Source organism: Lepidochelys kempii, chromosome 13 (genome assembly GCF_965140265.1).
Source record: "Lepidochelys kempii isolate rLepKem1 chromosome 13, rLepKem1.hap2, whole genome shotgun sequence".
NCBI lineage: Eukaryota > Metazoa > Chordata > Testudines > Cheloniidae > Lepidochelys > Lepidochelys kempii.
In genome coordinates, this window is record NC_133268.1 from 5,117,301 (window position 1) to 5,133,309 (window position 16,009).

The 16,009-nt window shown below is 42.8% G+C and overlaps 1 protein-coding gene across 1 annotated transcript in view; it reads left to right on the forward strand.

Annotated features, from left to right (window-relative positions):
• Positions 1–14,292, forward strand: part of OPRL1 (opioid related nociceptin receptor 1) — a 36,345-nt gene extending 22,053 nt beyond the window's left edge. The window contains exons 3-4 of the mRNA XM_073308999.1: positions 7,632–7,987; positions 11,368–14,292. Of these exons, the coding sequence (XP_073165100.1) occupies positions 7,632–7,987; positions 11,368–11,891 (880 nt within the window). The 3' untranslated portion in view covers positions 11,892–14,292. The remainder of the gene's footprint in view (positions 1–7,631; positions 7,988–11,367) is intronic.
• The last annotated feature ends 1,717 nt before the right edge of the window (positions 14,293–16,009 follow it).

A 16,009-nucleotide genomic window follows, 5' to 3' on the forward strand; every position in this document is an offset into this window, starting at 1 on the left:
CACCCAGTCAAAAACCTAAATATCGCACCTGTGAGGACAGTGGTGCATGCCTGATGGACGGGGCTGTTGGGTGTGTACCTGAGGGACGAAAACACATTTCAATAAAGCAATAATCTTCAGTTTCACGTTTTCAAGGTGGGAGGAGGCTATAAACAAAGAGGACTTTAAAAATGATCAAACCCCCATTACCTTGGCCGTGACCTTATGTAAAGTGAATGCAAAGCCTGATGCCGAGGCTTGCCCTAATGGTGCATGGGCATCCCATAGATTCCTTCTACAAAAGTTCCAAGGCTCTCTTAAATGTATTTGGAGGCCAAAGCTACCCCTGAGAGCGCAAAGTTCACTTGAAGGTACTTTTGCCTTCTCTTTCCGTTCAGCTGTGCTGGGTCACACACTAGTGCATTTGAGCATCTGGCTCGCTGTGTATAACAACAACCGACGTACAGGACCTTGAGAAATAGGCCAGCTCTCTAGATGGCCATTGTTTTTCCTAAATGACATGAGTGGTGCAGGGCGGTGGTGGGCTGAGGATTTTTATTTCATAAGAGGATCTGCTGGGGTGTTTGCCCATTGTTAAAGGGGAGGGAACGGCCCTTTAAGTGCATAGAAATCGTTTGTCGGATTTGTTTTGAGATATTTGTTTGTGAAAAAATTGTGTTTTGGGAAGAAGCAGCCCACGTTCATCTGCAACTGGAGACTTTCTATCCTGTTGTGTTGCTCTGCTCTGTGGATCGTGAAGCAAGGCGTTTGTAATCTCCAGGAGATGTTTCTTCCATGGCATGATACTGGCCTCTCTTCCTTTTAAAGTAAAGCAGTTTATGAACCTTTAACATGGAAATAGTTGAGGATTGGTCCTGCTTTGAGCAGGGGGTTGGACTAGATGACCTACTGAGGTCCCTTCCAACCCTGATATTCTATGATTCTATGAAATATAACCCCAGCTGAGAATTGGTAAGGGGGGCAGATGGTAAATGCATATAGCTCCAACATGCAATCTTTAGTTTAGGATCAGTTACTACCAAATTTGAAGTTTTGTTCATCCCAAAATTTGAATTTAACACCTGTAATCTTTAGATCAACTAAATTCTTATGTTAATCATTTCACTATTGACCAAGAGCCTGATCTGAAGGCTATTGAGATCAATGGGAAGATTGCCACTGAATTCTACATGCTTTGGATCAAGCCCCTAATGTACAAGAATCCCTGCAGAAGTTATCCAGAACAATGCCTATTAAAATGAGTGGAAACAAAGGAAGATCTGTTTCAAACCCCACCCCCGCATTTCAAGTGTTACTCCTCGTGCCTAAGAGACAGCACTGGCCATTCAGCCTTGCTGAATGCTGTCAGATCATTCTCGGAAACGCAACCAAGGGACAGTGCTACTGAGAACGCCATTTAACCGAATCTAAGTCTGCAGAAAGGATGGCTGTGGGGGAATGCTGCCCTGCCTTTGTGATAAATGATTAGAGCCTGCCTTTTATTTACCAGTGAGCCAATGAAGTGGCACTAGAAATAATCATAGGCGTTGTTTAGCTATTTCAGCTCAGCTAGTGGCCAAGCTGCTGACTTCTGAGCCATTTGCTGCCTTGCAGATAGCTTATCGGGTAAAATTCAGAGCAGCATTATCCTACCTGTGCGATATGTGATAAATCCTGGCTTAAGCCTTACTGAGACTATGTCTACACTTGCAGAGTTTTTGCGCTGTCAGTTTCACCAGTGATAGTGAACCGGTCAAAGAAAAGTGCTGGTTTGTGTTCTCACTTCCACAGGCATCAGAGGGTGTTCGCATTTGCAGCACTTCCATCGCTGATGAGAGCAGCGCCCTAGGGCAGCTATCCCACAGTGCAGCTCTCCCATTTTGACGATGGGTCTTGTGGGAAGGGGGGTGGGTGATTGCGGGGCATCCTGGGTCCCTGCACAGTCTCCTCTTCCCAAACCCTGATCAGCTCCAGTCGCTCAGCATTGCTCCAAGCAAGGGATCTTTTGCTCCCTGGAGCAAGATTTGTCACCTGGCCAGATTATAAGTGAGCACTTGCCAAGAAAACAGGAAGGGGAGTTTCAAAGTTCCTGGGGCTTTGCAGGGGGAGGGGTGGATGTCTGTTTACCTGGCGTCAGAGTGGTCACCTAGGCACTGTGGGAGATCCTGCAGAGGTTAAAAGCTCTGTAAACAGGAAGACCATGTCTTCACTCGCACATCACCACAAAAGCATCCCCAGTAGGAGCCGTCTGCCTTTCGTGGAGGTGGTTTTCTTTCTTTCGGAGTTTCACTGCAAAAAGTCATTGGCAAGTGTAGACGCTCCCACGGTTTTTGGGCTAAGAAGGGACTTTTTCCGCTTTAAATGGCAAGTGGAGAGATGCCCTTAGTCATTTTTCAAAAGAAGTCACCTGAGCCTTCTCAACTGGTGGTAACCCAGTTTACCATTGGCCGGGATGTGCTTGCTGTGTCAGTACATTGTGGCATGCTGGCAGTGAATACATTTGGTAGTACTGAGGGAGACTTGGGGAAGGCTCATGTTTGTGTGTGTGTATTGTTCGTGGAGTTCATCTCAGAGTATATAACTGGCTTATGTATTCGGGAGAACAGGTCTGTCTTCAGAGCTGCTTCACCCTTCCTTCCTATTTATTAGAGAGTTGAAAGAGAGTGTGATGGGGGTGAAATCAGCTGGTTGTCACCCTTACACCATAACAATGCATACATTATCCATTGGGATATCGGGGATACCCACCATAAATACATGAGCATGATGATCAGGGGTCCTAGTTTTCTGTGATATCCTCCCCCCAAATTCTCCAATAAAAATATAAAAATCCATGTTTTTCCGCAATTAAAATGAAATCTGACATCTGGAGCCCCGCCACCTGGGGCTAACAGCTGGAGAAGCCCCACTGTCTGGGACCCTGGAGCCATCAGTCCAAGCCCTGCCGCCTGGGTCAATTTCCCATATTCCTATGTGTGCGCTGGTGGCAAGGGGTTCTACTGTATGTGTTTTTATTTTTTCACAAAATATTAAAACTAAAGATTCTCTGTAAAAATGCAAATCCCAGGTTTTTCTGGGGCAAATTGTTTTCTAGGATCCCTGATGATGAACCCCAAAGCAAAAGAATGCCTGGGGCAGCTGTGAGATATATGGCACCCCATGAGATGGCTCTCTCAATATTTCCAGCCCACTTCTGCAAACTCAGGAGGTTTTGAATAGTTTGGATGAGATCTGAATAAGGGGATCTTACCCAAATCAAACCCCACAAATGATCTGAAAGTCCCCTGTGATTGAATCTTACCATCAATCCTTTCCTAACACTGGGAGAGATTAATTCCACCTGTCTGATAGGGGGAGAATGACTTATTTGGCTGATAGTATTAGTGTGGGTTTCCCCCTCTTTCACTGGTGGGCATAAGCTAGAAAAGCTGCTGATATTCCATCTAAAACTGCTTCTATTATGGGAGAGTATTAATTCCAGGCTCATCTCACTGGAGTTAAAAACAATTTAATATTTTGTCTTAATTATTATTATTGCTTTTAGAATATTTAGTCAAAAATGAAAAAGTCAGAGCCTTTGGGGGCGTTTCAATTTTTCTTAGCTGTCAGACAGTAAAATTAGTCCCATAGGAAAGAGGTGAAAGAATTTTGAAGCAGAAATAAATACCAAAACTCTGTTGTCTTTTTGCTTTTTCTGATGCTTGAGAATCTATAAACAACATTCCTCTCCATGGAAATCTGTTTGTTACTACAAATTACTGGAACATGTTCCCACCTTTAGTTATCTCATTACACTCCACAATTGCATTTTTTTTTAAAAAAAAAAGAATTCATATAAGCTCTTTGCAGTGTTCCGGAACGGTTTTAATAATTTAGATGCATAGACAGGTTCCTATTAAATAAACTACTAAATAATTGGGAATTGATCAGGGAGCAGTTGAGCTTGAAGATAAAATTATGTCATATTTGAGGCTGGTAATGGGCTGTACCTCCCACAGCACTTGCCAGTTAATTTTGATAACCAGAAAAAAAAGCCACGCAAATTATTTCTTCATGCCCCTTGACATTGTTTAAAACACTCGAATTCTATCCATAGTGGTCTGCAACAATGGTGCAAGACATACAGTTGTGGCTTTTTTATGTAACCTTCACAGAGGCGGATGTAGGTGTCCATGAATTTGTTGATCTAATCACCACCCGCAGAAGGACTCAAAATTCTACTTTTTAATGCAAAACCGGTCAGACCAAGAAGCTTGTTGGCTCCTGATTGTGGAGTAACATGCACCTCCAACTTCAATATCCTGTGAAGAAATCCATCAGTGAGAAATCATAAGACAGTCTGAGGGAGGCATGGTCATGTGCTAACTGCATGCATGCAGATATAGACAGGATATATATATAAAGTAGGACATTTAGCTGTGTAGGCAAAGTCCATCAATATTCAGGGCCTTCAAGGCTACGATCAATTAGAGAGCTTGAAACATAGACCTCAGAGTCTGCAGAGCCAGCCAAAGCCCTTATTTTCCAATGTTTTCTGGTATTTTCTGAGCCTTCTGGATGATTGAGGTTGTGCAGTATTGTACATATACTTTACATACATTGAAGTATGTTGGGGGATGAATGGCTGAATACAATGAAGAATGAATGAAAATACCATGCAAAGTATTTGACTTCTAGCTTCAAATTCTGTTCTACATGCATTCTTTTATCACCCTCATCAACATAGCATCTGATAGTTTTCCAGTAGTGCATAAGTGACACAACTAACATCTGTCACGCATGGTTCATGAGAGCAGCGTAGTGTTATGGTAGGCTATTTGTCTTTTTTTCTTTGTATGTCCATGGTGCTCCATGTCTACATGAGAGAAGGCAGGTCAGAGAAATATGCCTTGCCTTGTGAGTGGCATTGTGACGTTTGTGACGGTCCTTGGTTCCTCTGGGAGTTTGTTCCATAGGCTCGGACAAGCCTCCAAGAAAGCTCTGTTTCCTGCACAGATGTGGAAGAAAGTTCCATTGTGCTCCAGAACTCAAGGTGCTTTAGGCTGCAGCTGACGTTCTACAGGAAAAGTGCTTTCACTGCCCCTGTAGCTAATTATGGAGGTGCCATTTGCAGCCCCATAGTTAAGGTTACGTCTTGTGCAATGCAGAGGGAGTCAACCTGTAGTTATATATGAAAAAACACAGCTTATCCTCCCCAAAATTACAGCACTTACTCTTTAATAGCTCTCCTTATATACAGCTGTTATTCCAGCACCTGTCACCAGCACTAAACATGAATAGAGCTGGGTGCAACGTTTCAATTTTCAAAACCATTTCAAGACATGTTTACTGTTTTTTCAATCAGCCTGAGAAAACAATGATTAAAAAGTGCCACCTACACTTACTTTCCAAGGGAGCAAAACGAGACAGGTCACCAGCAGTTGTTGGTTCATGGTTCCCAAGCCCTTTCATATTTCTGCATCACATACAGATGATTTCCAGGCTTAAGGAAATGTTACTGGTCCAGTGGGAACTTGTGGTTCACACCTGAGCCGATTAGTTCTCAGTTCACTCACTGTCTACAGCTGTTTGTGCTTGCAATCAGTGAAAAGTCTAAACACCCTTGAGCCTTACCACTGTTACCACTATTTACTTTCAGCTGCTTTGCACTGCCTCTAGTTTGAAGAACTGCTAAACTTTTCATCGATGTCAGAGTCAGATCTAAACATGCTCCAAAACAAAAAGAAGAAATCAATTTCTATTAGGGCTGTTACCTGTCCCAGTTTTCCCAGGATTGTCCCCTTTTTTAGGTAGCTGTCCTGGGAAATCCTATAAGGCTTTCTGGGACCTTAAAAGCACAAGCACCAGAACTGGGAAGGCCAGGTGCCCCCACTTTTTAACAAAAGAAACATAAGCGCAGAAGTCATGTCCCCCGTAGATTCCTCCCACCCCCCCAGCAGATTAACAAATTCTGCTGGGGAGGTGCTGCAATTATATCTTTTGCCCAACAGGGGCTGCTGTGGCACCAGGAAAGAGGGCAGCTGGCTCACTACCAGAGCAGCCAATTGAGGAGAGAGAGGGGTCACTTTGGCCTTGCCCTTGCCCCCCAATTCTAGAAAGGCTCCAGCGTCCTTGCTTTAAAGTCCTGGCTTTTGTCCATTCTGAGACCTCTGGCTCCCCCAATCCCTCGTGGTTAGAGTGGATAGTCAGCTGTAGGCTTGGTGATTTCTGATTTCCACAACATTTTTTAATAAATACAATGCTATAAATACTGAGCACAAAGAATGCTCACAAGAATTAGCAGCGCTGATTTCTAAAATTCGCCACATATTCATGTTCTTCCCTTTCTAGAAGAGGCTGCCAAGGTTTTTATTTTATTTTTAATCTCTCTGTCAAGATTTAAATGCCAACAGATGAAAGAGGTTTATTTCCAGAACATCGTCTGCTTTAAAAAGTCCTCTATAGTCATAAATATGATTTGACACTGATTAGTAGCAAATGCAAACATAAAGCCAGCATCTGACAATTTGATGTTTGCGTTTGGTAACAAACTGTCCACAGACCACACTTAGGCCAAGCTGGGGATTTGTAGGTTATTAGTCCACAAGTAAGCAGTATTTTGAGCTATTATCATTCATATTTGCTTTGCATTGAATGGAGTGTTTGGAGATCTCTAATGAAACCTGCAACGAGCCTAAAACTGCTGAAGGAATTAGAAGCCCCTGTACAGAGGATGCCGCTTAATGGGCAACCTTCTGTCTTAAGAGATTGCCCTCAAAGTATCCACAAACATGATAAGCACAGTTTACTGTACCTTCATTGGAAAGCCTTTTCTGTTAAACCACTGATTTTTCCAAGTCCTTAGCTAGTTGTGATTCACTGTTATTTCAGCCCTGAGTGCATTTTTACAGAGAAATTATACATTTGAAAATAGAGATTTAAAATGGAGATGTTGAACCCAAAATGTGGGATGCCCAGGTTAAAACATTTTTAGACCTGATCTGGCTGTCCATGAAGTTAATGGGAATTTGGGCATTGCCTTCAATGGAACAGGATCAATCCCCCCAAAAGCACATTTCTTCACTCCTTTTAATAATAATACCTTAGATTCGGAAAATAGATTTTTAAAAATATCATTTGCTTTTGACCATTTATGCTGTTTATATTTTGCACTACAATTAGCCTGGGGAGACAATGAAAATAGATGGGTCAGTTTTATCTTCTGGTTCTCTTGCACTAGAGCACTGACATCTGTGGCTTGCAAACATGGCAGGGGCTTAAGTCCTCTCCTTCCGATCTGGTGTTGCATTGGAATTTAAAAATCTAGAAGTGTGTTAATCAACACTGTGCTTGGGAGAAGCCAGCAAACCTTTGGGAGGAAGAGAGGTGTCTCCTGCTGGGTTATTTGGGCTGGGCATTGGGAAGGAGGTTTTAGGTATAAGTCTTGATCCTGAATGGATCTGGATGGACAGTCCCATTGATACCAGCGGGAATCCACACAGGCACAGGGCTCTGCCTATGTGGATTTGATTGCACGATCCAGGTCACAATTTGTAAATGGTCTTGTGTTCCTTCTGGAATAAGTGTAACTCATTGCCGATGCTAGTCCTATCATAAGCAGTGGGGCTGGAAATCAAGTGGAAATCTGTATATCGATCTCTCCTTTGTTTTAGATTCACCAAGATGAAGACAGCCACAAACATTTACATCTTCAATCTCGCCCTGGCCGATACCCTGTGTCTGATAACCTTACCCTTCCAGGGTACGGACACGTTCCTAGGGTTCTGGCCATTTGGAAACATCCTCTGCAAGATCGCCATCTCCATTGATTACTACAACATGTTCACCAGCACTTTCACCCTGACCATGATGAGCGTGGATCGTTACATCGCCATCTGTCACCCCATCAAAGCACTGGATATCCGTACCCCCCACAAGGCCAAAGTGGTCAACATCTGCATCTGGGCCCTGGCTTCAGTCTTCGGTATCCCAGCTATGGTGATGGGGTCAGCAGAGAATGAAAATAATGGTCAGTAAAAGTGAACTAACGGGATATTCTCCAAACTAGGACTCTGCAACCATGTGATAGGTGCACAGGGTCCCACAGTCTCTAGCTCATTAAGTCTGGTACTGTAACAGCCCTTCCCTCCTGGGCAAGAGTTATGTTTTGAACCACAATCTTCATCGCCACAATACAAAATATTACTTGAGATAAAGTACTAGTTCCATTAGCTAGTAGCTGTAGTAGGCTTTTATCCTCTGGTGATGAGAGCAATGCTGCAGGTGATTGGGGAAAATAATCCTTTCCTACCCCAGTGGCACTCAGTTTACAATCTGAAGCATGAGACTTGATTTCCCTAATGTTACATATGCATCTGTTATCCACCCTCCTGCATGCAAGAGTCCCTCGTACAATCTTACAGAGGGTCCTTTAAAAAAAGAGTGTTAATTGTGATCCTTTAGTATGGACGGATACATCATGGTGGAAGTAATTGTCTGGCAGCTCAGCTGGTGGATCCTGACCAATCAAAAAATGTAATGACAATCTCAAAGCAATCGCTGCCGGGTGAGAGTCAGAAATGTAACACCTTTACCGCTGTCTTCCTAGCCCATTTCCTTAGAATCTTTCCGTTCCTGGAAATTCTGAAAATCCTCTTGGTTTCCCACAACTTAACCCCTCTTTCCCTGAAAGGCTTTCTATCACAGCCACTACGTTTCTAACTGAAGGGGGCTGGATGCAGGATCCCTTCAGAGCCCACCGACATTGATAGTCAGTATTCACAGAAGCTATTGTAACGCCGGCAGACCCCGGTCATTGGTGGGCGGGATCGAACCTGGGACCTCTCTGTGTGCTACTAGATGGGGTAGAACACCACAGCCAGGAGGCGTCTGGGTTACTCTATCACTCTTTAAAATCTCTGCAGCCAGCAGTTGCCATGTCCACACTGTTGAAACCATAACAATTACTGAGCCAGGGAAGCTAATCCTTATCTTGGCACCCAGACTATTTTTTCTAAACAAATAAATAATTAATTAAAAAATAAAATAAAATCATTGCTCCGGCCTTTGCCGATTCTCGTTTCAAGTAGGCTGAGAATGATGAAAAGACCATTATCTTCAGCCCGTTCTTTCCACTTGCCCACAAGCCTCAAGGGACCAATGACCTTTCCTGACTGCTTGCCCAGCTTGAAATGAGGTGGGTAAATCTTGGGCTTCTGGGGTTGTAATTTTCACTTTAATACCATCCTTAGCATGCAACTCAAATGATCAGCACAATTTTTGGAATTGAGGAGGAGGAAGAGACTGTATCTGTGGTGCCATAAAACGCAATGAATCATATTTCATGAACTTCTGGTCAATTAAACCTGACACATTTCATGATCTTGAATGGTCCCTTTCGAATATGTGTTCAGTACTTATGCTAAACTATCGGGTCAATCTTTTATTTAGCTGTGACGCTCTCACTACCTGTCCCAGACCTGAAGAAGAGCTCTGTGTAGCTCAAAAGCTTGTCCCTCACACCAGCACACGTTGATCCAATAAAACATATTATCTCTCCCAAGTTGTGTCTCTGCATTTCATCAACATACTTTCTAAAATTCTTCCTAAGCACTTGTCCTAATTTGTGGCTACATGGGAAGCTGAATGCTAAGGCAAGATGCCTAGAGCTGTTAGCTGTCCTTATGCTTTCACAAATTTGGTGAAAGGGTCTCTTCCTTAACATGACATCTCTTTTTTTTTTAAAGCTCCTTTGAGACAGCAGCAGTTGCATCACCTACATGTGCATTTATTCTCAGTGTGACAAGGAAAGTTTTAGCCCAAAGGGTATCATCCTTTAGACATGGCTTTGTTAATGAATTACACTTGGAGTGCCTTTACATTAGAATCATAGAATCACAGAATATCCGGGTCCGAAGGGACCTCAGGAGGTCATCTAGTCCAAATATCCAACCTAAACCTCCCCCACTGTAACTTGAGACCATTACTCCTTGTTCTGTCATCTGCTACAGTTTCCACGGTAAACATCTGATGAAGTGAGCTGTAGCTCACGAAAGCTCATGCTCAAATAAATACCAGCAGGACAGTGGGGTGGGAGGAGGTATTGTTTCATGATTTCTGTGTGTATATAAAGTCTGCTGCAGTTTCCACGGTAAACATCTGATGAAGTGAGCTGTAGCTCACGAAAGCTCATGCTCAAATAAATTGGTTAGTCTCTAAGGTGCCACAAGTACTCCTTTTCTTTCTGCTACCACTGAGAACAGTCTAGATCCATCCTCTTTGGAACCCCCTTTCAGGTAGTTGAAAGCAGCTATCAAATCCCCCCTCATTCTTCTCTTCTGCAGACTAAATAATCCCAGTTCTCTCAGCCTCTCCTCATAAGACATGTGCTCCAGTCCCCTAATCATTTTTGTTGCCCTCCGCTGGACTCTTTCCAATTTTTCCACATCCTTCTTGAAGTGTGGGGCCCAAAGCTGGACACAATACTCCAGATGAGGCCTCACCAATGTTAAAAGAGGGGAACGATCATGTCCCTCAATCTGCTGGCAATGCCCCTACTTATACATCCCAAAATGCCATTAGGCGCCTTGGCAACAAGGGCACACTGTTGACTCATATCCAGCTTCTCATCCACCATAACCCCTAGGTCCTTTTCTGCAGAACTGCTGCCTAGCCATTCGGTCCCTAGTCTGTAGCGGTGCATTGGATTCTTCCGTCCTAAGTGCAGGACTCTGCACTTGTCCTTGTTGAACCTCATCAGATTTCTTTTGGCCCAATCCTCTAATTTATCTAGGTCCCTCTGAATCCTTTCCCTACCCTCCAGCGTATCTACAACTCCTCCCAGTTTAGTGTCATCTGCAAACTTGCTGAGGGTACAGTCCACGCCATCCTCCAGATCATTAATGAAGATATTGAACAAAAACATTCTCTGGGAATACTGATATTTCTAGTTTAAAGACAGTTACAGTGAGACAAAAGGGTGCTGGAAGAGAGAAGGAGTGAAAACTTCCTGTTTGACCTTTGGCAAGTTGCTTATCGATCTCTCTGTGCCTAGTTGCCCATAGAAAGCACCATGCTTTAAAGGGTAGGTCCCTCGACTGGGATTCCAGAGACCTGGGTTTTATTCCCAGCTCTGAAACTGAGCTGCTATGTCTCCTTGGGCAAATCACTTCACCGTGCCTCTGTTTTCCCTCCCACCCTTTGTCTGCTTAAATTGTAAACTCTTAGGGGCAGGGCTGACTCCTGCTCTGTGTTTGTACAGAGCCTAGTGCAACGAGGCCCTGAGCTGTATTGAGCATTAATAAAATAAATGAAATTAGCAACAAAAGTGACTGCAAGTGAATTATCGGATTTACAGATGGTACCATGTTGTTCTCAATACAAGTTGTTGTCTTTTTCTTTTCTTTGCAGAGATTGATTGTCTAATTAAGCTCCCTAAGCCTGTGGATTACTGGGATCCAGTATTTGGGATTTGTGTCTTTCTCTTCTCCTTCATGATCCCTGTGTTGATCATCACCATTTGCTACAGCCTTATGATCCGGCGTCTTAAGAATGTCCGCGTCCTCTCAGGCTCCAAGGAGAAGGATCGGAATCTGCGGCGCATCACTCGAATGGTCCTGGTGGTGGTTGCTGTCTTCATTATTTGTTGGACCCCCATTCAGATTTTCGTGCTGGTCCAGTGCCTGGGTGCAAAGGCTGAAAGCGAGCTCGAGTTAGCCATCTCATGCTTCTGTACTGCACTGGGATATGCCAACAGCAGCTTGAACCCTGTTCTCTATGCTTTCTTGGATGAGAACTTCAAGACATGCTTCAGAAAGTTCTGCTTCCCCACCGCCTTCAGAACAGAGCTCCAGATGTCCAACAGGATGTGCAGCATTGCAAAAGATGTGGTTTATGCCTGCAAGAACTCAGAGGGGACTAACAATCCAGCATGACTAGGCATGGAAATTCCCATGGTGGCTGTCAGCCAGCAGAGCCCAACGACCCCCACTTCAGAGCTAACTCAGATAACAGCTCTTTAGCAGGAGCTTTCGGACCCAGAATTGGAGACTGGAAACCTAGGGGGCAAATAAAGGAACTGCAAGAGCATGCAGAAAAGTGAGCCATTTTGACACCTTTCTTATTACACCACTCTCCCCGTTAAGTACTATATTTTAACTCAGCCCCCCTTTAAGTCCTAGGAGCCACTAACGTCATGCACATTGCCTACAGTTATAAAGAATTCAGGAATTAAAGAGTCAAACTCAGACTTTGCTCCTGAGGCTTATTTTGCCATTGCTGCTGGAAAGCAGACAAAATGCTAATAACTTTTCTTGGTTGAGTTATTTCAGTGGCTCATCAAATAATATGGATTACCGAGTGCTTGTGTGTGAATTTTAGGCCAGTAGCATCTCTCTGAAATGAGGCTTCATTGATGCCAAAGCAAGGAACAGCGGTGAAACAAAACAAAGATCATTTCCAGAATTACTTATGACTGGGATGGGTGGGGGGAATTCAGACACTCCAGCCAGGAAAGAAAGAAGACTGGACAGCGTCACTGCATGGCTGGATATCTCAACTCAAAGCCACTTAAAGAGAAGTGGACAACTTCCAGTGAAGGAACATACTAAAATCAAACCGTGTGCCGCAGAGGTGGGCGGCAGGGCGGGAGGGGTGTGAAGGGATTGTAAAAAATGACAAACAATAGCTTGGAAGGGGTAGAAGGCAAGACAAATGAAACCAATGTCAATTCAGAGGAAAGAGCTGAAATTGCTTTTTCTATATTTTCATTATAACAATGGATTGTACTTTGTGTGTGTGTGTGTGTGTGTGTATGTGTGTTTGTGTATGTATATATACACACATATCTATACAGATATATAATTAATATTTCAACTTGCCAGACATTTCTCAGAGGCATTTCCCAATGGAGTCAAGATGAGGTTAAATCAATGGAGTGGCTTAATATGGAAATACATTTCAAGTTAGTTATGATGGCTGTCCTGAAGAAAGTACTGATATTTTAACAGCAAGGCATCCGAAAACACTCCAAATTCCTCTGGTATCCTCCCTTCTGGTCCCTGTAATATGGACAAACAGTTCTACAATCAGATAAGCGTTGCCGACAGAATTCTGGAGGAGGGAGCCTTTTCCTCCTCAAGTGCTCTGGGCTAGTGGGCACCCCCACACAGCTGTGCGTCGCTTTTATGACACAGCAGACTTGTCACCTCAAGTGAAACCATCTGCCCTGTTGTGTCATTAAAACATGAACGTGTTTATGAAGAATAAACCACTCAACCCTCCCTCCATGAGATGCCTCTGAAAATGGAAACTTTTCTTTCTGTAGCACAAGAGACCAGGAGACTGGGAGCGGCAGAGAGTGGAAAAAAACGTTTCCTGACTGGCTGAAAGCAACAGGACTTTTAAAACCAGTTTGAGCTGGGGGCGGGAGGCTCCAACTGAAGGAGGCAGCAATTCTTGCACTTCATAGCGATTGTACAGATTTTCTTGTGCTCTGTTCTGCGAAATGATGTATTTTTAATGTGTTGATATGCTGACATTTTAATGCTGCACTGTTCTTTATATATATGCTGGATGAGAACACAATGTTATATTTCTGTGTAAAGTTTTTCTTTTTCGGCAAGGCTTGGAGAACCATTACAAATCCTAAATCACACACCTAGGAACCAGACCACTTGTAAACTATGCTAAATTGAACATGGTCTGGGAACCAGAAGGAGTCTCAAGCATTTGTCATGGGATTTAAAGGGATATAGTAGAAAACTTTGTAATTAATATTTTCTATTAAGAATTGAGGGGGGGAAAAGACAGGCCCAGTAAGTACTTTGCAATGGATAGTTACCCCCCAAACAATTGCAACAGCAATGAGGACTGATATGATTACCCATAGTAAAAGATCAAGCATGCAGAGAAGTAATCATTTGACACATGCACACTTATATATATTAAAAGTTGGGTGGCATTTTTTAAACATAAATGATTTTGTTATCTTAACCTATGCTCAACAATCCTACAGAAACAATGTACTCAGTAAGTGTCTGCCTACTCAGCTTTTGGATAATTCGTGGCCTTTGCCGTGAGTGTGTTATACATTCTGATTTATGCTCAATGGAATTTGTTATAAGAAGAACAACTGCAACAACAATAGAAGCTTTATTGTACTGTGCCTCTGGAAGTAAAGAATCATGGCTGACTGAAATGCAAGCCCTTTAATTATCTTCTGAAATTGTTGTGGTGGTATATTTGAGCTTATGACTATTGCAGTGTAAATGGCAATTTCCTACATGGTTACTTGTGCTTTAATAAAGGAAAATAAAGTCCTGCACTTTTGAATGATGTGGAATGTGATGGCTTAATTCTGTGAACTGCCTGGTTGTTGCCACAGTGGAACTACCAGAATATTTAAAGGGTAGTAGCCATTTATGGGTCAATCCCAATCAGTAAGATTGATGGGGTTGATCCCAACACCCACTGAAGTCAACGGGAGTTTTTTTTATGTTACTTCACTTGAAGCAAGGCAACTTCGAAACAGCTAAAATAGAAATGATAGAAAATAGGCAGCTAGATGCTAACAGCCCAAGTTCAACTGTATCTGTTCATTAAATTAATCAGTAAGGGACTGATCCAAAACCTGTTGGAGCCAATGGAAAGGATCTCATGGACTAGGATCTGGCCCATAGTGTACAACTGGGGAAAGAGTCCACAACTGCTGATTGGTCATTAGAGACAAAACCAGATGGCCATTCCATAAGCAAGATAATCCCAGCTACTAAAATTTAGTCATACCCAATCACTTCTGGCTCTTGTGCTGTTAAAAGTAGCCATACTGTAATTGGTCTAGCTATAGGAAAGAATGTTAATACTTTGGAACTGGGAAAGATGGATCATTTGGTAAGACATGCAATAAAGAAACGTGTCTGCTATCAGCACTCTGTTCAATATTCTTCTCAAGCCAAGGAAATGTCAGTATTGGTTTGTTTTTGTTTTTTTTTTTCTAAAAGAAGAACGAAAGTCAGTGTGTAAAAAAATAAAATTAAAAAAACCCCGACACTTGTATTTCCCCCTAAAATGTATTTCATTTTAAGCACCCGGATATCTGATCTCCTGGCATTTCCATAAAACCAACTGCCTTATTTGGTACTATGGAATTTGGTGATGATTCCAAGAGCTCTCCCTGCCTGAGATGGCACAAATTAGGTCACTTACTAGCAATCCAAGTGGGAAGGACAAAGAATAGTTAGACTTAGACTGAACTTTCATTCCTCATGGTCCTCCCTTTAGGCCAGGGTCAAGGCATGGTTAGATGATATGCTGGTGGGGAACTTCCACTTCTTAGGTGGTCTCTGCTCTGTGGATAATGGAATATTTTCCCCCACAAAGTTGCAGTCTGTCATCTCTCACTAGCACTAGACTCACAACTTAAAAACTAGAAATGGTAGAAATTTTTAACAGTGAGGGTACTTAATCACTGGAACAACTTGCCTGGGGAAGTGATAGGTTCTCCATCACTTGAAGTCTTTAAAGCAGGACGGGTTATCTTTTTAAAAGATATGCTCTAAATCCACCAGAAATTATGGGCTTGATGAAGAAATTCCTGGGTGAGCTTCTCTGGCCTGTGTTATTCAGGAGGTCAGACTAGATAGTCCCAATGGTCCCTTTTAGTCTTAAAAATCTATGAATCCATGAAAAAGGTAATAACTTCTCCCCCATACTGAGTTCTCAGTATTCCAGTGAACCAAAACCCCAAGGCACAGGAATAGTACCTGGAAGAAAACCTGATTGTGAAAACGTACAGCTGCAGCTTATCTGTGGAAGAATGCTTATTATTTATATTTCTTCTAAAGATGCGCCCTTAGTGAAAACATCCTCTGATGCAGACAAAGCACAGTCTATAAAGATCTTCATGTTAATGCAGAAATACTCATTAATGCTCAGATTTCCTGTTGAAGATTTGTTAAATCCCCAAAGAACTGCACCTCCGCCTCTGCACTCCAGTCTCTGATACATTATTGCTAGACGTGATAATATGTGCATAGAGACTCTGGGATTCTTC